Source organism: Syngnathoides biaculeatus, chromosome 1, assembly GCF_019802595.1.
Source record: "Syngnathoides biaculeatus isolate LvHL_M chromosome 1, ASM1980259v1, whole genome shotgun sequence".
In the NCBI taxonomy this organism is placed as follows: domain Eukaryota; kingdom Metazoa; phylum Chordata; class Actinopteri; order Syngnathiformes; family Syngnathidae; genus Syngnathoides; species Syngnathoides biaculeatus.
Window position 1 is genome coordinate 8,307,911 of NC_084640.1, and position 22,887 is coordinate 8,330,797.

General features: G+C 43.7%; 1 protein-coding gene across 1 annotated transcript; it reads left to right on the plus strand.

Annotated features, from left to right (window-relative positions):
* Positions 1 to 2,882: 2,882 nt before the first annotated feature.
* On the plus strand, positions 2,883 to 22,385 carry igf2bp3 (insulin-like growth factor 2 mRNA binding protein 3). The gene is made up of 15 exons (XM_061813636.1): positions 2,883 to 3,567; positions 4,304 to 4,364; positions 8,521 to 8,569; positions 12,073 to 12,124; positions 12,308 to 12,371; positions 13,205 to 13,483; positions 13,573 to 13,707; positions 13,928 to 14,050; positions 14,133 to 14,268; positions 14,482 to 14,607; positions 16,609 to 16,728; positions 16,816 to 16,890; positions 16,970 to 17,101; positions 17,190 to 17,303; positions 19,418 to 22,385. The coding sequence occupies exons 1-15, from the start codon at positions 3,393 to 3,395 to the stop codon at positions 19,517 to 19,519; spliced, it is 1,743 nt and encodes a 580-aa protein (XP_061669620.1). The 5' UTR covers positions 2,883 to 3,392; the 3' UTR covers positions 19,520 to 22,385.
* Positions 22,386 to 22,887: the final 502 nt, after the last annotated feature.

Sequence of the window (22,887 nt, forward strand, 5' to 3'; positions counted from 1 at the left end):
GATCACAGAATCCATAGATTGTGTAGCCTAAGTGGGTTTGTGGGAGAGCCTTGGCGATGACTTAACATGAGCGAGGCCAACAGCAACAACACCCAAAAAAAATCAGCTACAACTGCGATTTACGTCAACAAAATCCCTCAATCTACCCAAAATATCCCCAAAATATGTAATTTTTTTTTTCCTCGGCTCTATCTGCTTTAGCCGGTCAAATCTGGCCCCCAACGCGGGAAGCAATGCACTCTCCAACTTTATGTTACTTCGCCCCCTATAGAAGGAGTCCATAGAGAAGGGGGCGACGGGGGTGGGGGGTTATTGGAGGGTTTCTGGAAGTGTGGGGGAGGCGTTCTGTACATTCCTCAGCGATACATTCACCCGGCGCGCACATGGCCGCACGGAGCCCCGCACACACGCACGCACGCAACAAGGCTGCAGCCATGCATGAGCTCATTGAAGCGGACGTGCACGGCCCACGGAGCTCACACAGCATGCCCACCAAAATCTATATGCGGCGGTCCCACAAAGAGACCTTTTCCACTCTTTCTTCTCACTCACTAAGCGCCTGGTAAAATTGTTACAATTTGTGCAGACATAACCGCATCGACGGAGAGTGTCGTATAGGGCAGATATGTATAGTAAACGCGCTTATTCGATAACGGGGCAAAAACTCTTTTTAGGAACTTTTCAAGCGGCGGCCATTGTTTGTCATGTCAACACATTAAATGGATGAGAATCCGGCAAACGGGCGCGCGGCTTTTTCAACAACCTATAGGTCCGTTGTGTTTGTAAACTGTAAATCAATTGAGAGGCAGCCTGTTGTTGAGCAAGGACTCGATAAAAGATGTGGAAAGTGCCTCATGTCGGTTGCCCGGCTCATATTTCGTTACATCCCTGCAGTGTGAGCCGAAGTCCAACCGTCTCAACGTGGACTTAAACGCATCATTGGCGGGCTTGTTCATATAGAATCGGAGTTGCTCTCCGCCAGCCAACCAACGAGCGCGGCCAGCGGCAGTAGTAGGAGCGGCCGTGCTGCCCTCTGATTGGTCCGGACAGATGACCAATCAGAAGGCGGCATGTGCTGCGGGGAGGAAACCTTCTGAGGCAGACATGGCCCCGCTCTCATCTGCTCATTCAAAGGCCCGAAAAGTCCTTTCAAAAAATGTCAAATACATTTTAAAAATGACGTAAAAATGCAATTGCACCCTCAAATATGCACTACATATTTTGTTTCGCTTGTTCCTGCTGTTGGAAGTAGTCTTCATTCCAACAAAGTATGCATTTTTTGTTGACTCTCTTTCATATATCGTGTTTATAGTTGTTGAAAATGCATAGATATGTCCCGATAAGAACATCCCCTAACACGCTGTAAGCCACATAACAAAAACATATTGATTGCCGATTGCACGATATTGCAAAGAGAGAAATTAAGTTAAACTGAGAGTATATCAATGCACAAATTGACTGCATACAAGCTAAAAGATCATTTGTGCTCATTTACATTTACATTTCAGCTATATATTCCGGTATTCATTTACATAGAGACAAATGATTAAACACTGACCATAAAGCAAAAGCAATTGAACAACAACGTGACCGTAAAAGGGGGTATGTGTGAATCTGAAACGAGACAGCTCAAGAGTAAACAACCAATAAACTTGGGATTGTCAATGTAAACAAAGTATACCCTTATAAAGCCAATGTTTTTTATATTGTCTGTTATTAGTGTTTTGCAGCTGTTGTGAAATGAGAGGTCATTATATAATTTTGCTCAGTTGTTATGAATTTTTTTTCTTTTTTTTTTAAAGTACCGACAGGCAGAATAATTCACTGATATTCCTCGAACAAGATGATGCCAATGATTTCAGTGTACATACTTTTTGTGACCCTGCCATTGCAAAATAGGTGGTGGTGGGGTGGGGTGGGGGGGGGGGGAGACTGTGCACCTAATGTTGTGTCCTTTGTGGGGACCAGATGTGTACATTTTTGAAAACGCAAGCCCTTGCGCCTCGGTTGAGCCGTACGTTGGGACGCCATGTTTGAGAGCCCCTCCCCCCTCTCGCAGCCAACATGGCAGCCATGGAGGCTCGCCTACATGTGCACGGAGCACATGGCCGATGCCCCAAACTGCTGGTTAAATGTAACCGTGGACGCTTTTGCACTGAATGAATACGACTAAATATAGCCACGGGGTGGTCGTGGCCCAGTCGGGCGACTTGTTTGACTTTGCTTGAGTAGTAAGCGAGGGGAGGCGTGCGAGGAAAGATGGACGCCCTCATTCGAAAAGCAATACGTGTCATTCATTTCCCACGTTGCGCGAGGGCCCAAGTGAAGACCACGGGTCACGCTCTATCTTCCTTTTTTCCCCCCTCCACGCATATTTTCTCTTATTTGAGCAACATAGTAGTGCAACATAATTTATGAATGGCCCCACCCCCCCCCTTTTCCAACCTTGTGTGTGTGTGATCACTCCACTTTAGCGGCGTCTCCACGCGCGTGCGCGTACACACGTTTTACTATAGCACCGGCGACCAATGAGAACGAAGCACTTTTTCCCCCTTTTTTTAATGCAGAGAAAGGCACACGGATGCGATTGTAGTATAGACACAGCAGCATCCAACGGAACCTCCTTTTTTTCCTCCCCCCCCCCCCGAACGCTGCTCAGGTTTTTTCCTTTTCACGCCAATCCTCTCTTCTTCCCCTCCTTTAAAAAAAAAAAAAAAAACATTCACTCCCCCTCAACTGTCCCCACCCTAGATTCCCGAGCAATTTTCCTTCAATCCCAAACACTTAATTGAGCAATTGGGTTTCCTCACGTGTCGGTTGATTTGTAGTTTGAACACGTGGCTCATTAAAAAAAAAAAAAAAAAAAAAAAGGAATCGAAGCGGATTTTCCCCCCCCCTGCCCTTCTTCTTCGTCGCTTCTTCTTCTTCTTCTTCTTGGTTGTAGTCGACCCAGAGGCGGGTGCCTGCCTTAGCGCGTGCCTGACGTTGTCCGTCTCTTCGGAGGAAGACACAAACTAGTTTCACCTCCTGTGTTTTTCTTTTGTTATTTTTTTTTTTTAATTTTTGTTTTTTTTCCCCACCCCTCCTTCCTTCCCAACCGGGCCCGTCGTCCTTCGGAAGAACGTGGAAGATTAATAATTAAGCTTTTATTTATTGTGCGGTGAAATAGGCGGCGAGAAAAGGAGCGAGGGAACGCGAAGCCACTACGAGGCTGCCAGTTGAAATCTATCTGTCCACTCCGTAGTGCACTGAAGCGGATTTCTTGCTTTTTTTTTTCTTCTTTTTTTTTTTAAGGGGGGGGTTGTTTTGGGGCCACTCCAAACCCTGCACACCCATTATCGGAGCCGTTTGGTGCATCTTTTCCCTTGTTGTTGTTGTTATTGGTTGTGAACATGAATAAGCTATACATCGGCAACGTGAGCGCCGAGGCCAGCGAGGAGGACTTCGAAAGTATCTTTGAGACGTGGAACATTCCCCACAGTGGTCCCTTTCTGGTCAAAACCGGCTATGCCTTCGTGGACTGCCCCGATGAGAAAACTGCAATGAAGGCCATCGATGTTCTTTCAGGTGAGACGTATGGAACGGCGTAAAAGTGTGTTCTGTGTTTTTACGCGTGTTTGGCTTCCTATGAGAAATGCACGAAAATATTTTCTTTGGGATTTATTACTCTATTTATTTCTATGCACGAATCTGTATTTTGCACTGTATTTTAATTGATTAATCCAAATAATCTCGACTGGGTTCTGCTGTGGAATCGAACCTTGCAGCGGGCCTTCGGGTTAGAGGTTGCCTTCGTGTGTGTGTGTTTGGTGTGTGCGTGTGTTTGGTGTGTGTTGCTGCTTTTCGAACCATCCAAATGGGAGCAAATTGCAAACATTGGGAAAAAAAGTCCGTCCACCAAGCCTTGTTCTGTGGCCACAAGTCTGGTTGTGTCATGTGTAGCCATTTTGCACATGCTGACACACCAGGTGGTTTAATTGTGTTGCTCAAATGTAGGGCAACTATGAGGCACAAACATTTTTTTTAATTGCTTTGGTTACACTAGTTTTATAATGATTAATGTTGCAGTTGCTGTTTGTAACGAGGAGTATATTTGAGCAGAATGCTTTTGAATGTAAACGTTTTCGTTGTCGCTATTAAGATCGCCTTTTGTAAATGAAGCCATTTGAGGCTACCTGCTCATATACTGCTAATCCATAGAAGTGGATTAATTTTTATTGACTAAAACAAGGACGCGGAAATGACTTACGAGCAGCGACTGTTGCCTGATTTTCCTTTTTTATCGTTTTATTTTTTTATTAAGGTAAAGTTGAACTCCATGGGAAACTTCTCGATGTGGAACACTCTGTGCCAAAACGTCAAAGGTAGGTTATAACTCGTCACGAGGTTCTTTTGCTAAAAGTTGGTCTTATTTTTAAGTGTTTTGTGTCGCCTCCACCCTCCATCCCCCTAAATGTTGTGGGGGGGTCAATGAAAAGGGGCGTATGGCTTGTTGGAGCTACTCCCTCCTCTAAGCCGTAACTGTGGGGTGCTGCCTTTTGGGCTCAACCGTCACATTTTTTTTTTTGTTGTTGTACTTATGTACTGTTTTTAAAATAACTCGTGCCCCCCCCAAAAAAAAAAAAATCTGACGTGTGAGGGCTTCACAAGATAGGGCGATTGTTGCGTACGTACAGGCCTCATGGAGTCGTCCATTTGAAGGCTCAGCTCCGTCACTGCTGGCTTCCGCCCTTTTTTTTTTTTTTTCTTCCTCCCCTTCCTTGCTTGAGATGGACGCTAAAAGCAGATTGAGAAGCCTTGGGGCCCCCCCAAAGTCCCTCAAAATGTCGTTGCACAACTGCACGCTCGCCGCCACCACCTCCATTGTTGTTGCAATTTAACGACGTTTGCGGTATGTGCTTAAAAATGCTTATAGGTTGACTCCTTGCTTGCGTATTTTATAAAGATGGCGCACCCACAGCCGAAGTCGCCCCCCCCCCCATTCTTTTTCTAAATTGATTGCGTAAGCTTACGTGTTTGATTTCTCATCATGACTACACGTAAATGTGCTTTATGTGCAAAGTGTTGTCTGTTGGCATTATCTGTGAAATTGAAATGATTAAAGTCACGTTGGAAACGTGCAAAAATTAATTTTAACCAAAAGGTGTTTAAAAATTATTTTTGGGACATGTGTATGTGTATATTACCTGAAACTAATAAGTAGTACGTTCTCTTTTGAGTTTATGTTCTACCAAAACGTCGTGTAATCATTTTTTCACTTTTTTTTTTTTTTTGGTTCCCCCACCCAAAATCTTGAAATAATTAGTGTGCTAAATTTATATTCTTCACGCAAACATAGCTGTCAATTGTCTGAAAAAAAGAGAATCCAACACTCTCCTCCCCTCCGTTTTCCCAAAACCTTTCCAATGTGAAATGAAACTAGTTTGAATTAACAGAAATGAATGTGTGTAGTATAGGCAACACTCACACCAGGCCATTCTTTGCATTCTGCAAATATCAGCTGGGGGTGGGTGGGAGGCGGGGGCTTGGCCAATCACCGTCTTTTAACCTTTGGACTCCTCAAGAATAGGGAAATGATCTAAAGTCAGAAAAGATGCAAGCATGTATAGTTTCCATTTTGGGGTTATTAAAGAACATGGTGACTTTTTTTTTTTAATCTAAAGAGTGCTCATGAAATACTAACTACAGTAGTTATTGTGGTAAATGAGACAAATTTGGTCTCCAGCAAGAGCAAACTTCCAATTAGGAAAACAAAAATACACATTTTATCAGGGGAAAATGTGAATGAAGTCTTTTAGGTCTTGTTAAATAGAAATAAAATTTATGACAGCCCAGTGGTTTAACAATATTTTTTTTATCTGACAAGCATTTTAAGTTTTTTTTTTTTTTTGCTCACCATTTAACGTAAAAAATGAATTCTGTGCACCATTGAGAGCTACAAGTTTGTTCAATTATTTGTGATTGTATACACGGTCTGAGTTGACTTCCAGGGTCACATTTGTGTCGGGGGGAGGGGAGTAAAATGAAGCAAGCACATCCCAAAATCTGTGGTCAGTCACATATGGGGGTGGCGGGAGATGGTGTGGCTATACGAAGGAAGTGTGTGTGTCTGTGTGCGTGTGCGTGTGCGTGGACACGTCTATGCGGTACTGCTGTAAAACTCACTTTTGGGGTTTTACTCGCGCTTTTACTATTGCACTCATCACGTTTGAGTTCTCGTGCATGACTGTTTAAATAAAAAAACGGAAAAAAACTGTAAAGATAGTTCTTTAGTTTAAGAGTTTGGGTCACAAGGTCAGTCTGGGGCCCCACAAAAAAAAGAGAGAAAAGGGGGGGTGGTTGAATTTATGGCTTACATCAACATAGCATTTGCATTTGACTTTCTCTGTATTTTGTGAATGAGGTTTTTTTTTTTGGGGGGGGGGCGAAAACTCAAATGTGCAACGCTCTTTTGAGTTGAGTCACCTCGTAGTGTCTGGCTGAAGATATTCAACTCATTGGAATGTTCTGAAGGGAGCTACAAAGCAAGTCATCCCAAAACTCAAGGCCCCGAATGAATCTCTCTTTCGGGGGGTTCACGGCGAGCATTTCGGGCCCCTCCGCATGGCTGGGATGGCAGAACTTGGCTGATGTGGAGCTCAGTCAGTCAAAACCAGTGCATACTTGAATAGTGTGGTGAATGAGCATCGACTACACAATATTTCTGTAATTGTGTAAATTGTAGTCGCTTCATATTGCTGTAGACTATCTGAATTGGATATTAGCCCCCCCCCCGCCACCTGCATCTTAAAAAAAAAAAAAAAACATTGAAATGTTCAGATGTATCTTTTGATCCTCTTGAAATTTTGGGCCCATTGGGTTAGCCTGTAAGAAGCTGGTTTATTCGACAAGTAGATAAGGAGCCCAGCTTGGTCTCGGCCATCACATGACAAACCAGCCCCAGTCACTACTCTCCCTCCCTCCCACTCCTCCTCCCACTTTTAGCCCAGCTCTACATGTTCCTGTCAGTGGACTTGTCCGTGTCCATGGTAACAGGGCCCCACCCCCACCGAGTAGAGTGGGCCCTTGTTACCCTTGCCTGAAACAGGACTAGTCCCCCTCCACCCTACATCACCACACCCCAATCACCCATCCCCAAATCAAAGGCTGCAGGGGGACCAGGGAATGTATAGAGGACCCAGCCCCCACGCCACTCCAACCCGCCCCACCTTCCTAACCCTGCCTGACTTCTTCTGTCTGCGGAGCTATAGGTCGGCCCTGGTGCATTTGCACAGTTCACATGGCGTTCCCACCGCAATGCAGAGCATACAGAATGTGTGAGTAGTAGGAGGAGGAGGAGGCGGGAGGGGTGGGGTGGGGGGTGTTACGGTCGTGGGACGGATCAGCCAGGAATGGCACACAGTTGGCCGGAAAGGGCTAGAATTCCTCTTGGAGGTTATCTTTGAATTTTCTTTGCAATTTGCCCGTTTTTTTTTTTTAGTTGAGTATTCAAAGTGGCGAATGTGAGTAATGTATGTAAGTTGACGCATGCGCTTGATTGCATTGTTGCCTCACGTGCCCGATGTGCAAAAAAAAAAAAAAAAAACTTTTAGAAGTGCACAAGCAACTTAACATGTCTATTTATTTTAAAAATGTACTGTTTTTTTTTTTTCTTTTTCTTCGCCTGTCACTAAATCTGTTCAATCTGGTGGTTTTGGGTCTCGCGTTGTGTGCGCATGAGGCCGCCTCATGTACATTTCGGCCCTTCAGGTTTGTCAACAGGCAGCGGACTTTGGAGTTGCCTCCCATTTCTATACAACGCCATCACGCAGACAAACACTCCAAAGCCTCAAACATACATCGCTACTTTTATAGCCTTGTGGTCTAAGTGTATCCTTCCTAATTGTGCTGTCGCTCCCTGAATACTTTTAATGACGAACGTGACTTTCAAACCAGTCAGCACTGTTGGTTCCGCTCATCTTCGCTGGATGAACAAGTGCACGGATTTCATTTGCCCCCATTTGAGTTGTCCCCTCCCCGACACAACAGTTGGGTGATCCTGGAAAAGTTGCGAGTCACTCTTTGGGACATCATTGAGTCCATTTTTGTTTCATGCACTGTCCCCGATGCAATGGTTTTGAAATTGCCTCCAAACTTTTCCTTTTGGCCCCTGTGCGTGCGTGTGTGTGAGTGTGTGTGTGGTTCTGACACTAATGGGTGTGGTGCAATTTGAGCTTCTGAAAAACAGAGCACCTTCTTCTTCTATTAAACCAACGTAATCAATATAGTCTCGATCCTGACCATGAGGCTCTCTGCACCTGCACATGTCATTCTGGAAAAAAACACGCATCATAGCTACAGTTTCTCGACAGAGAATTAAGGGACTTTACAGAAGCTGCTGCTTACAGGGCCAGAATGTATATTATAGATATCCAGAGTATTTTTTTATTGAATACATAAACTGATCCGTAAGAACTTGCATCAAGTTGTCTCACCCATTTAGCGATCGTTCACTACCATGTTCCCTTCTTGTCTCCTCAGGAGCTGTAAGTTGCAGATCAGGAACATCCCGCCTGACATGCGGTGGGAGGTGAGTGCTAACGGGCTACTGAATGTTCCGAGGATTCTGTAACATTGTGGGGGTACCCCAACTGGGCTCGTTCTCATTCAGATGGCCTTTTGGAATAGTCCTGTCTTGCTTTTTGGGGGAAGGGTGGGGGAAAGGGGGTTAAACGTAGCACATGCTTCATTGGTTTGCACATGGCTGCAACTCTGCTCAGGCCAAGCGAGCTCACCAAGCAATGGGCCAACTGTGGTTGGAACAAATGATTTGACATTGTGACGCGCAAGATTTTGAGCTGCAGATTTTTTTTTTTTTTTTTAAAGCACAACAAATTTGGAGAGGCGGTATGTTGGTTGTACTAGTGTGCAAAAATGGATCTTGTCAATGGTTCTCAAAACGCATTTGCTCAAATTTGTGTATGGCGTGTTAAGTCAGTACGCCTCTGTTTCTTGAGTTAATCCATGTCTTTGTGTCTTAACAAATGGTAGTGCCATTTTTAAATCTACAGATGTTTGTGCGTGGATTTTATGTATACAGTTGAGCATATGTACAAAAGGCTGCGGATCAAATAAATTGTCTAAGATTAATGAAAAATTATGGTAATTGGCCTGACCAAGGGGGAGAAATATTAGTTGTGGGGGGGAATAACTTTTGCTGTTGCTACTTACATGCCTAGAGCGTGAATGAATTTAATGTTGAAACATCGGCAGTCAGGGTTTGTGTGTGTGTGTGTGTGTGTATCTGGGAGTAGGTGCATGCTTGAGATTTAAAAAAAAAAAAAAAAAAAAAATGGGCTGTCTTTGAACCATTACAGGGCCATATATAAACCATGTAACTGCTTTCATGGTTACTGGTATAGTGCAAAATTAAAGGGTTCAAGTGTTTGTAATGCCTTAGGTCCTTAACCACTACAAGAGAATTCAAAAATAAGTCTTGGAGTTGTTGCAATATGACAAAAAATGTCTGTACACTTCGTACAGTGCACCATTCAAAGTGCTCTGTAGGATCATGTCAAAAGTGTTTTTACGCAAATAGAACTCTCAAAATGTGGCCAACAAACTTACCAGAGTAGTGTGCTAATTGGTGAAAAGCTGACCCTCCACAGCAATGTTTGATTTTGATGTTTTTTTATTATTATTTTACAATAAAAGGTATGAGTTGAGTAATTGTGTGTGAATGGTGCATGTATCCTTCTGGCCCCCACGCTTTATGCTTAAAATGCCATATATGTGAAGGTTAAAAAATGAGAATTTTTTTTTTCCATATATATATATATATATATATATATATATATATATATATTATATATATATATATATATTTTTTTTAAACAAGTCCTGCATATTGGCCAGCTGTCCCTTTCAGTTTTAAATTGTCAACTGTCTTTGAACTCCTCACTCCCGTTTTCTGTGTACAGAGGTTTGGTTGTGACAGCGTGTGCGTGGAGTATTGTTCCGTTTGGGGAAAGAGTAATTCAGAATTTCCTCAATGACACACTTGTTCATATGGTAACCATGATGGGATTTTACAATTTCAGTCTCCCACCAAACGACCACAGGCCGACTGGGTGTTTTTTTGTTTTTTGTTTTTTTTTTTTTTTTCGTTTTTTTTTCATTTTTTATTTTTTAAACTGAGTTTGCGTCTCCTCTCCCTTTTGCCCCTTAAATTGCTGCTTCACACGTGTTGCAAGCATGAAGCACAGGGAGGTGGTTGCATTCTCCAAAGGTGAGGATGAGGTCTCTCTCTCTCTTGGGAGGGAGGGTTAGGGGGGGAAAATGGGCTAATCTGGGATCTTTTGATGCCAAGGCTTCATATGTATCTTATCGGGTAGATTAGAGAATGGCTCGTGGTGTATGGAGCCCCTCATCTTGAGCGTGCCGGTGAGAATAGTGGCGTGTTCGCAAGCTGTCGTGGGTGGGTGGGCCTGAACCGTTTCCTTCCCATCCATGTGCTCTGATTCATAGAATGTGTAGCATGAGCTCGCACCCCTCCCCCAGTCACTTCTTCCTGCTGGAATGCACCCCACCCTTTTCCTGAATGGCCTGGATTCCCATTGGCCAGGCCCCACTGAAGGACTGGGAGGCCAGCCAGCCAGCGTCAGCCGCCGCATTTTGTCGGAAGAACAGCCAATGGCTTGGAATTGACGAGGCCGAGGTGGGAGGCTGCTTGGTTGGTGGGTTGCCTCAGGGGTGTGTGTGTGTGTGTGTGTGTGTGTGTGTGTGTGTGTGCGCGTGTGCGTGCGCATGGGGGGGGTGGCGGCAGTCTTGTTGGCTAGAAAGTGGGATTGAGCTCTTTGGGGTGTGGCCTCAGGTTCAACAGAGCATGGTCAAAGGTCTCGGAGCATCTTAGAGCCTTTGCGCCTCCCTTTCCCCACAATTGACCAAATCAATGAATTCCAATCCCGGGGTCTCCAGGTGGCCAACTTAATGTGTCGCTGCATATTGGACATTTTCGTAGAAGGAAGCTCCCCCCCCCTCCTCCTCCCTCCTAGTTGGTCTCTTGTGCGAATGACTCAATTGTGTTAATTTAGCAATTGTATTTATTGTAAGATAGATGGAAACAAAGCATCCCATTTATCATTCACCAGCCATCACGTTAAATACTCTTCCTCGATCTAATTAACTGTAATAAGTGCTGTATAAAATTTCTGCCTTTTACAAAGATACTGCAAGCTGTTAATTCGACTGTGGTCGTAGCTTGCAGCGGTGTAGAACACTGATACTCACTGAGGTGCTTCTTGAATTTTAACACGCTCACATAGTTAAAATACAATGCATATTTGAAGTGGATGTGGTGTACTTCAACACTGTAAACATCCGTGGTGATAAACCTGTTCAGTCAAATAAAGCTCTCATATTGGTTTTGATTATATTAGGTAAGTGTGATTGGTGCAGGGGTAACCAACGTAGTTCCTGTGGGCGTAAGGTTGTCCACAAGGACTACTTAATTATGATTTGCGCTCTAAATTTTGAATATGACTTGCTTATTGGTTTCAGGTTTTTTTTTTAATGTCATATAATGTAAAGTATTTTTATATGTATGTAAAGTAACTTATTTTGGAAGTTTGCCGCAAACAAGTCAAGTAGCCCTTCATACAATCCGTGCTCACAAAGTAGCCCTCAGCCTCAAAAAGGTTGGTGACCCCTGGGTTGAACCATCATCATTTATCATGTAATTTTTTTTTATATCCAGCCAATTTACAAACTCATTCAATTTTTAAGATTCTCCCAAGCGGAGATCTTGCATCATGCTAAGGTACATCTCCGCATTCATGGAGAAAAAGGCAAAGAATTAATGGACATACAAAGAGTCTGAAGTTGTCTTACACACTACTGAGCTTATTCCGATACATGCAAAAAAAAAATAATAATTCAATCTAAAGTGGGGAGTTAGTTTTTTATCATTGCATGTAGACTGAACCTCCAATGGGGTTTCATGTTGTGGCTCATCTGGATGGTCTTTTATTCTACAGCTGTCCCGCTCAAAGCTAATGTTCTTATCATGACTAACCCCCGCCCAATTTTCCCCAGGTCTTGGATGGTGTGCTGGCCCAGTACGGTGCTGTAGAATGCTGTGAACAAGGTGAATACGTGCTTGGGCTTTAATGGTTGCTGCACCTTTTTGCTGCTGATGTATTTGTTGTAAATTGCGTGCAGAATGTGTATAACATCAGAAGGTCTTTTTAGAAATAGAGATTTGAGTTACACGTGGGAATGGTAAATGCTCAATGACGAGTGAACGTCCCTGCTGTGTGCTCCTTTACAGTCAACACTGACACCGAGACTGCAGTTGTCAATGTTCGATATGCGGCCAAGGACCAGGCCAGGCAGTGAGTATGCATGCATGCACACACAGTCCCCTCCGAACTCTCATTCCTTCTTCACTGGAAGCAATTGCCATTTGTTTTTGTAACACACCTCATTTAAAGTCGACTTGAAGTAAGACGCAATGGCAGGAAGACCAACGTCTTGGAAGCAAACGGGGTTAAATTTACCATTTAGCGCCCCCTAGTGTACATAAATCACACTTGCCTGAGAATTGGTTCACGCGATGTCGTTGTAGTTATTGTAAATTTATTCCGTTTGTAAGTATGAGCATCAGTGCGTATAAATTTAAGCAAGTTTGATTGGTAAAACAAGACCAACCAACATTTTCAGCCCAGTGGAAACACTGGGCAAATCACCACAGAGCTGTGAGTGGGATTTGCTGCAAGACACTGTAATTGTAGTAAATTTATTAATTTTTGTGTCATTTTGGGGAAAGCGCACACTTAGTGCGCCGTGAGAGCATCATCTAATCACTCTTCTAGCCAACGCAAAGGCTGCATTAGATTGGAGCTAGTTGTACCTAATTAATTGGAAAGCGTGTTTGTAGTTTTTATGCATTTGAACGCATCACTACATCAAGCCAGTGTCTGACAACACACTGCTGAATTGTATTATTTAGGAGCATAAAATTGTTTGCATAGTAAACAAGGTATATGTTGCTGCCTAGCTTTGAATTATTTCTTGCATTCTCTCAGATGTTTAAAATGACTTTATCCAACCAGGAGCCTACCATTTAATCTTTGTTTGCTGTAGTCCTGCTGTGTAAAAGAAATCTCCGTATACTTGAGTCATAGCCCCTCCAGTGTAAACAAACTGCAGCATCTTTGTTCCCTAGGGCGATTGAGAAGCTCAACGGCTCCATGATGGAGAACTGCGCTTTGAAGGTGTCTTACATCCCCGACGAGAACGCGGCACCAGAGGGTCCGGCGGCAGGGGGTCGGAGAGGCTTCAACGCCCGTGGACCGCCGCGGTCGGGCTCTCCGAGTCTCGGCGCCCGGCCCAAAGTGCAGTCGGACATCCCGCTGCGCATGCTCGTTCCCACACAGTTTGTCGGGGCGATCATCGGCAAGGAAGGGGCGACGATCCGTAACGTCACAAAACAGACCCACTCAAAGTCAGCCTCGAGAGGAGAAACGTCCTTTCCTTTGCCGTGCTGTTAAAACCACCGTTTGGAATCTCATCCCTTTTAATGCTTCGTTCCAGGATTGACATTCATCGGAAAGAGAATGCAGGTGCTGCAGAGAAGCCCATCACGATTCACTCCACAGCTGAAGGTTGTTCGAACGCCTGCAGAACCCTAATGGAGATCATGCAGAAGGAAGCACTAGACACAAAGTTGTGAGTTTACGACATCAAAGGACACTTGAGTAACTTAAACATTTGTGCATGTGAAAAGTCAAGCCAAACGCACTATTTAAGACTCCCCCCACGCCCCCAAAGTCATGTTTTGCCTCTAAGTAAACAAGGCCACATGTAGCCTATAAATAGCCACACAGATCAGTTGAGGTTTCTAGTCATGTCGTATTTTATGTGAAGTTGGATTTATCATGTCTTCCAGTACTGAAGAGATCCCACTGAAGGTTCTAGTACACAACACCTTTGTCGGAAGATTAATCGGGAAGGAAGGACGAAACCTGAAGAAGATCGAGCAGGACACGGGGACCAAAATCACAATCTCGCCGTGAGATTTGTTTTATTGCCTGCCGTAGAACGTGCGCTGCACCCTCAACATTTTATATTCTCACACTGTTCGTTCTGTCCAGTCTACAAGACCTGACCCTGTACAACCCGGAGCGGACCATCACAGTGAAGGGCTCCATCGAGGCTTGCGCGAGAGCCGAGGAGGAAGTGATGAAGAAGATCAGGGAGTCGTATGAGAGTGACATGGCTGCCATGAACGTGAGTCGTCATGGCTGCTGGTCGTTAGGTTGAAGAATGTTGTGCAATTTATACCCTGCTGCAAACTACAATTACAAACCTCACCAAAGCGGATTGTTACTAAACTGGATTTGATAGGAAAATATGGAATACGGAAGTTTAATTAGCCAGGCATCATGTGTTCTCAAGCGATTAAAACTGTTAATTTTGCTGACTTAATGTGTTTCTCTGCAGCTCCAGTCAAACCTGATTCCAGGCTTGAACTTGAACGCTCTGGGCTTGTTCCCTAGTGGCGCACCTGGCATGGGTCCATCCATGTCGCACGTCCCCCCTCCCGGAGCTGGCGGCTCTGCATTTGGAGTAAGTGACAGACTGTCAAAAAATGTTTCTTAGTGGGTCTTGTAGACTCTGCCAATGCAGTAAAAGCAGGTACTTAGTTGTGAAAGGGTCTGCCCATTCACGTCTCTAATTTGTTAGTTCTTAGCAACCCCGTTTCATGTTTCTCTCTTCCTGTAGTGCAGTCCTTATGGGGGCGAGGGTCCCTTTTGGGCTTCTATGACGTCGGCGAGCAGCCAGCCCCTCGCCGTAAGTCACCTGTCCCGAAGAGCTTTGCACGGCTTGTGGCTGCTCGCTGCGGGAAGACTTGACGAGGGTCGCTTGCATCTAACACGGTCTCTAGGTGCCCAACGACTGCCGAGCTTTCAGGCCCTCGTCTGTGTGCAACCTTTAACCTGCTACCACAGGCACCAGCAGCTTGGCTACTTAATGTCTTTTAGCGGAGTCGGAGATAAGGGACGGGGGTCCTTGACATTAAGAAAGTCAAAGCAAGTTGTTGGCTCTGAGATGGTGTATTGATTGGTGTATTGGTTTCAATCCAGAATCAATAATGTTTGCGTGTGATTGACTGGCGTACTCTGAGAAGCAGGATGTCTTTTAGCAGGACCAAGTGATGTGCTGTGGCATTTTACATTGGCGCACGCGATTGGATTACTGTGTCACACTCTGGAATTTTTTTTTTTTTTTTGCTCTTTCTCAAATTACAAACAGTCATTTTGCGTATTTAATTGTAAAGCCATTTTGTTAAGGAAAAAAAGAAACATGCAGACCTTCGATGTTATGTTGCAGACGGGGAAACTGCTTGCCTCTGTTACATTGTGGAGTTCTCTCATTATGGGATTGTCATTTTAAATATTTTTACATGAATGCTTTGTTTGTGAGTAATGTTTAGGCGTAAATCCACTGTTTAATTTCAGGCATTTTCTTTTTCTTTCGGCTCATCCTGTCCAGGGTCGCCACAGCGTGCCATCTCAGATAAACGGTCATATTTGTTTGGTACAGTTTTTACACCGGATGCCCTTCCTGACGCAACCCCTCTTGGAGAGTAGAGACCCCAGTGAACTCACGACCTGTGGTCTCCCAAACCAATGCTCTAACCACTGAGCTATGGGGCCCCCCATTAATACATTTTAATTGAGTCATTTTTCCAATAGTTTTTTTCTCCCCCTCGTTTCAGGACAGTGTTAATGTTCCAACTGTACATGTTGCTACACTGGTGTTCAATATACTTTTCAGGGATAAAATCTTTTTTCTTAAAGCTGAAATAAGTTGTTTTAGCGCCACCTGTTGTTTTGGGCATGTGCTGGAAAGCTTGAGTCCATTTTTACCATTGAACCCCCCCACTCTTGAATTGGGAAGTCTGTTCTTTACTTGGTATATTGGCACTGCGTCGTTGGCAAAATCCTGTTTTAAGAATTGAGTAGCAACATGATGATTTCCCCGAAATGGCCACTTCGACTTAAGTGCAAAGCACCAACAATTTTTGAAAAATAAATAAATAAATAAATAAATAAATAAAATGGAACTTTACAGTGAAAATGTTCTGGCTTAAAAGGGATGTAGATTCTCCTTTCTGCTTGATCTAATAGCTGAACGAGATGGAAATAAATTGAATGGGTTTTGTCAATTTGGGGAACCCCGCTTCTGGTTAGCTGACAAGTTTCAATTCAAGATATCCACCCAAAGGCTCATACAAGGCTGAGATTTTCTCAGTTGCTTCATTTTTGCCAAGCATAGTTGGCAGTGGGAAAAGCCAGGCTTTAGTCATAATTTTCTTGAATTTATTTGACGATTTTAAAGATGTTTTGAATTTCTCAAACTGCTTATTCCGCGTTTAAAATTCCACAAAGATGGCGGTTCATAGTGACGTTGCTAATAAAATGACCATACTGCAGTAGTGCTGTTAAGAGCAACGCACATGGACCTTTTACAGCCTTAATCAGCCAATGAGATTGTCTATCTCGGTGGTAGTTTGAGTGAAGAGCATCCAGGCTCAATTAACAGTAATATGTTCCCTCTCACAAGGGACACCCAGAGTCAGAGACGGTGCACCTGTTCATCCCCGCTCTTGCCGTGGGAGCCATCATTGGAAAACAGGGTCAACACATCAAGCAGCTGTCGCATTTCGCCGGAGCCTCCATCAAAGTGAGTCAGCCAGGAATCTTAACATAGTCGAGCATTTCCTCAAAATGTTGTCCAAGTGACGATTGCATAATGTTGCATCACTCTTAGATCGCCCCCGCAGAAGGAATGGATCCCAAACAGAGGATGGTCATTATTGTCGGGCCTCCAGAGGCTCAGTTTAAGGTGTTGTACACCCACACTAACAGGAGTCTCTTTAAAACTTACTTCACTGTTAATTGCGCTTTTCACTCTTGTGCGGCAGGCTCAGTGTCGTATCTTTGGTAAGCTGAAAGAGGAGAACTTCTTTGGACCCAAGGAGGAGGTAAAGCTGGAAGCCCACATCAAGGTCCCCTCCTTTGCTGCTGGACGAGTCATCGGAAAGGGTGGAAAAACGGTAGATAAAAGGCGCACATCCTGGAACAAGAAACTCTTCATTCTTGTTCCACAAAGTTGAATTTAAACGGTTGCTCTGATGGTTTCAGGTAAACGAGTTACAGAACCTGACCTGCGCTGAAGTGGTGGTGCCCAGAGACCAGACTCCCGATGAGAACGATCAGGTCATCGTCAAAATCAGCGGGCACTTCTTTGCATGCCAGGTGTGTCATCTGTGATTGCGTTTATTCTGAATAAAGATCCATGTTGGTGAACCAGTAAGTACAATCACCTCTTACTTTATTAGGTATGCCTGCCCACTTTTCACAGTGAGGTCAACAATAGTATGGAGTTGTTGTTTTACTTGGTAACTTCCTGTCTTATGGGGGGCCTGCTAAGACGGGAACCCTAGAGTCCCCTGGTGCAGTTCTTGACTAGCTGTTAAATATGCACTAAACCCTCGCAATTTGCAAGGGTTAGGGATCAAAGCAAGCAGACACGCCATTAGTGCAAACTCACACGTTGCATCTATTATACCTCAAACTATGATCCCAAAACGTAATCATTTAAAATTGTAGAACATGACCTTTGGTTGTGATTGGTTTCAAAATGGAAGTGGGGGTGTTGGCCTGTTTGTTGTTTCTTTGCAGCCTGTGAAAATACAAATGACTGCTCTCCTATGAGCCACTCACTGTATTGTTTCGGACTGTGACGCAAGGATCTTTTCAAAGTGCATGTTGCAAATAACTCTAATTTGACACTTTTGATCGTAAACCTGTTATCAGATGTTGATTTACACCACTTGTCACTAGTAATCCAGACACTTACCTGCTGCAGGCAAAATAGTTGTTCGGTGCTGATTTGGTGTGTTTGTGAATTGGCTCGGCGTTTACTTTAATCCCTCCACCGCGGCTCAACCCCGTTTATAGGTCTTCTCCCAGAACGTTGTGCCCAGAAAACGTCACGGCCAGGCATCAAGTAGACACAGACTTGATGCCGGATCTGTGGCTGCCCATCCTAGTCCAAAGAGCCTTGGGAAGGAAACTTAATTTCCTTCAATTGTCACCGTATGTCCGTTCTTTGCCCCCCGTTTGAGTTGTTTTTCCTCAGCACAACGTGACAGTGACGGCATCATTTATTGGCTCTGTCGTCCCCCAACGCTCCTGCTCCTCTTGTGGATCAGTCTAAAAGATACTAAATCTCATCAGATTGTGTTGTAATCTGCAACTCTCCAACTGAGAACCCTCATTCGGATCTCAACTGGCCCAGTGACAGCTGAAACCTATAAGAGTTGGCAGCATCGTGTAAGGCTCTTCCAAACAAATTATATGAAAATGTATCTCCTGTTAACTTACATTTGCGCTTTTGCTTTCGACTATGGGTGGCTATTGATACTTTGGAGTAATTTTGAGTTAATTGTATTTATTTATTCAGAATCTTCTGTAGTTTTGCGCACATCCTCGCAGAAAGAAGAGAGAAACTCAATGTTGCCAAGCTATTAACTATTCCAACTCCTCTGGGGGGGGGGGGGTTCTTTTTTTTTGGGGGGGGACAAACAATTTTCATATAACACTAAAGAGTCACTCGTTAACATTTGCAAGATATTCCCTTCTAAACCTAAATCCAATCTAACCTTTCTACTGTCTGTCATAAATCTTTGTAGGGAAATCATTGGTCAAGCTGATAGGAAAAGACCTTCAAAAACATTAGAAATGAATTCGACTCCATTTCCTAACTTGCATAATTACCCGACGATAAGTGTCAAAATTTTGCAAAGATTGACTACAAAAGCCTTTTTGGGTAATGTGTGATAAATTGAAGGCAAAGCATCCCTTCAAAGTCACAAAGGAAATCGGTAAGACAGTCTAGTGTTTCTCAGCATATTTAAATTTTGTTTTTGTTTTTTTTCATCTGCTGCTGGGGGAACCCCTTCTCCAATTGGTTGACAAAATTTAACCTGTACGATTTTACCATTTGAAATTTTCAGGGATTCTCCCAAGTCCATATGTCAATATTGTTTCAAACAGTGTCACTAGCCCTAAAAATTCTACTCAAATATTGCAAATGGAATGTGTGAGGAGGGGGCAGTAAACTAGGTCATGCACATTAAAATCATTTTTGATGTATGTTGTAAAGGGTTTTGGAGCATGTGGAAGTGCTTTTTTTTTTTTTTTTTGTAGGGGGGGTAGGATTCCACAAAAAAAGGCAGCCTGTATCTAAGAGAATAATTCTATACAAATTAAAAAAAAAAAAAACTTAAATGTGTCAAAAGTGTATATTTGTGGTGGAAAATATATGACCAAGATGTAAATTTAAATGTGAACTTTTGGTCCTCTAGCTGGCCCAAAGGAAAATTCAGGAGATCCTGGCTCAGGTGAGGAGACAGCAGCAGCCCAAGCCTGCTCCCGGAGCCCAGCCTCCGCTGCCCCGCAGGAAGTAGCGTCCCGGCGTGCGCTGGAGGAAACGGTGACTGAAGCTGCCTGACTCATGAAGACGGACGGTTGGCTGGACGAGTGCAGCGGAGTCCAGGGGTTAGACGACGAGGTGTTACGAACACTCATCTCAGGGGTCGAAGGTTATTAGAAGCCTACCAAAACATCCAACCCCTCTGTGCCTCACTTGAATGTTCAAGTGGGGCTAAGAGTCCCCACACCCCCATCCCTTATGCCTCCTCCTCCTCCTCTTCTCTAAACCTCCACCAACCTCACCTCTCTGCATCACTGTAGGAATGTGTCGGAGGGCTCCCATCGACGTCACCTTCCCCTCACATGTACGCACCCCTTGACCGCTCTCCTCCTCCTCCCCCCAAGGGCGTGTCTATCTTTTTTCCTCCTCCCCATTCTTTTTTTTTTTTTTTTTTTTTTTTTTAAACTCTTGCAACACAAAGAAGAAATGAGGATCCCCCTCCTCTATCACCTCTTTGGTGTGGTACTTTGAACCCGACAAAGATGTTTTGGTTGACTTCAGATTTGATTGATACGTTTCAGTGTTGAATTGGTTAATGAAGCTTTCATGAGTTTTCTGGCGAAAGGAAAGGAAAAAAAAAAAAAAGGCATTGCTCTTGCAGTCCTGGTGGGACCGCGAGAGGTTTATTTGGGGGGAGAGTTGGCTCAAATTGGTAGGGCCATGTTTAGGGGAAAGATTGTTTGAGGCCAGGACCCCCTGAAGGGGTGGATTATAATCTGGGTGTCCTGCCCATGTAATGATAGTGGCATTTTATAAATTCGGATGCATTTTATAGATAGTCCTAAATAAATAGATGAATATATATATATATAAATATATACATGCATACATGAACAGACCATGCATATATCTATATCAGTCATATATATATAAAATAGAGGTGAGGGCAGCGCTGTGTCTGACACTTAGGGGAAATGGTGCTGAAATGCTGCTGCCCAGGAAAACCAATTTAATATGCATTTTACTTAACTACCTCAGGATCTAGTACCTCAGAAGAGAAAAAAAAATGATATATAACTATATAAGAAAAAAATGTTCCTTTCTTTTTTTATTTTGCTTTTGTGGTATTTTGTATACTTTATAAAGCTGATAGTCTTTGAACATTTTTATTTTTTTAAGAAAAAAAAATTTAAAATTTCAGGTCAGCTGCCAACTGACCCTTGCCTTCAACTCTAGTGCTTTATGGTGGCATTGTACATGTGTGTGAGTGACTAAAGATGACCCTGTACATAACGTCTATTTGTACATAGCAGCCCCAGAGCCGGAGTTGGCACGCCTCAGCTGGCGGCTGACACGACTAACCAGAGAGACTCGCCTCAGTTTTTCCCCTGAGGGTCCAACCATCTCTTTTGACGAAAAATTATCAAAAGGCCATGCGAATCAATGCCAACCGTACATGACTACAGCAATGCCATTTAGTTTTTGGGATTGACCTGATTGGGAACGTTGCTTTAATTTGTCCATCAAATACAATTCCTTTCTACGGAGCGGGTTTAGATAGAGCAGGGTGGACTCGAATGCTTCTGTGCTCGCCCCCACCCCCCTCACCCCACCGCACCCGTCTTTACATCAAAAGGCCCGAAACCCGACCGGCTCCGCAAACTTAACGTTAACGTCGATTACTGCATGGTGAGGGTAGGGGGAGTCGCACTGACTGTGGCATTTTTCTTTTTAGTTGCTATAGCGAAACCATGATTTGAACATTCTGTGACCCGCAAGTGTAACGTTTTTTGTTTTCGTGACACAAGACTGACTTGGGAGGGATCAGGAAAGCGGAAAGACAAAACCTAGAGGAAAAAAAAAAAAAACAAAAAAAATTCATTTCGTCTTCATGCCGAATGTAAATATGTTGATTTGTGGTAGAAGTTGAGTGTATCCATGCTTCCACAGTAGAACGCCGTCTACCTCAGCTAAAGGGGGCGGGGTGGGGGTGGCCGTTGCGCCGCCGAGCGCACCCATCCCCTCCCCGTCCCCACTGAGCGCCAGCGCGCACGTATACCTCAGCCCACCCCTCCGCTTCCGGAACACTTCTTTCCACACGGGCGCGCCATCCTAACATCATGCTTAACTGAGTGGCACAAGTGATACTTATGACCCCCCCCCCTTCCACGCCCCCCCTCCCTTTTTCTCCGCAGTTTGTTTTGATCTACCTCTTTAGACAAGTATTTGAAGTAGAGGCATTCTCTTTGTTAGAATTTAAACCCTCTCCTCTCTTCCTCGCATATGAACGAAAACTTAAAATAAAAAATCATGTACTCTTTAGAATCGAGAATTTATCGAAAGTGATGAAAAAAAAAATCAGTATTTATATGTACTCTTTTTGGCTTAATTGAACTCCTCCGACCATCACCATGTCTTTCTGCTTTCTCTTTTTTTTTGGTGGTGTGGCTTCCTTGTATTTGAAATTTTTGCTTTTTTTTTGTGGAAAAAAAAAGGTCAAATCACCTGTTTTGATTTAGCTTTCAATAGTTGATATGAGGAAAATGCAGTTTTTCTAACGGACCTGCCCTTTTTTTTCCCTAATTTGTAAGACTACAAAATAGATACAAGTCCTGTCTTGTTTCCTTTTTGTCTTTCACAAATGCTACTCCATGCCGATTAATTTTATTTTTTTTTCTTGGTAGCTATATTTTCTTCTGTTAGCAATTCTTGGCTGTGTAACATTCTCTGATGGGACTGATTTCAGGGATTGGGGTCTCCCCCCTCCCCCTCCTTTTATTTGGGGAAAGTGATTTAACTACAGCATGAAAATCCCTTCTCCCCCCTCCCCCGTCTGCAAACATGCTTGTGCCCCTTCACCTCCCTCTCACACAGTTCCAATTGTCAAATGCCTCTGAATAAAGGACAAAAAAAAAAAAAATCTTCTTCCGCCTGTTTGTTTGCATTGTTTCACATTTTTGTAGGGAGATTAAAATTTGTCATGGGCCCCATTGTAGTTTGTTTCCCTCAGAGGGCCGTTATGACTGTGAAACCATAAAAATCGTTTATCACCTCATCATATTGACACGTGACATCAATTGCTTTTGGAATCAGAAATCAAGGGTAATGGGTTTTTCAACTGTTTGGTAATTTAAAAATACTTGCAATACCTCATTATGATTTATGATGTGACAATTTGAAATTTTGGTACAGATTTGAACAATCGCAGAAGTTAGCATCCACGATTGGCCTTCGCGGGCCATGTAAAATCATGTGGTGGGCCGGATCTGGCCCCTGGGCCTTGAGTTTGACAACTGTGCAATAGAGGGTGTAAAATTACCGGCCTGGAGTACTGATGCATTTTCTCCAGGAAGTATTTGTTTATACTTCCCACTGCTAAATTTTTCCCAAGTAATTTTGACT

What these genes read in the sequence shown, in the direction of transcription:
- igf2bp3 (XM_061813636.1), top strand. Translation starts at nt 3,393, where the DNA reads ATGAATAAGCTATACATCGGCAACGTGAGCGCCGAGGCCAGCGAGGAG. An exon ending in ACCAAAATCACAATCTCGCC is followed by an intron (nt 14,051 to 14,132) that starts GTGAGATTTGTT and finishes CGTTCTGTCCAG; the next exon opens with TCTACAAGACCTGACCCTGT. An exon ending in GGCACTTCTTTGCATGCCAG is followed by an intron (nt 17,304 to 19,417) that starts GTGTGTCATCTG and finishes TTGGTCCTCTAG; the next exon opens with CTGGCCCAAAGGAAAATTCA.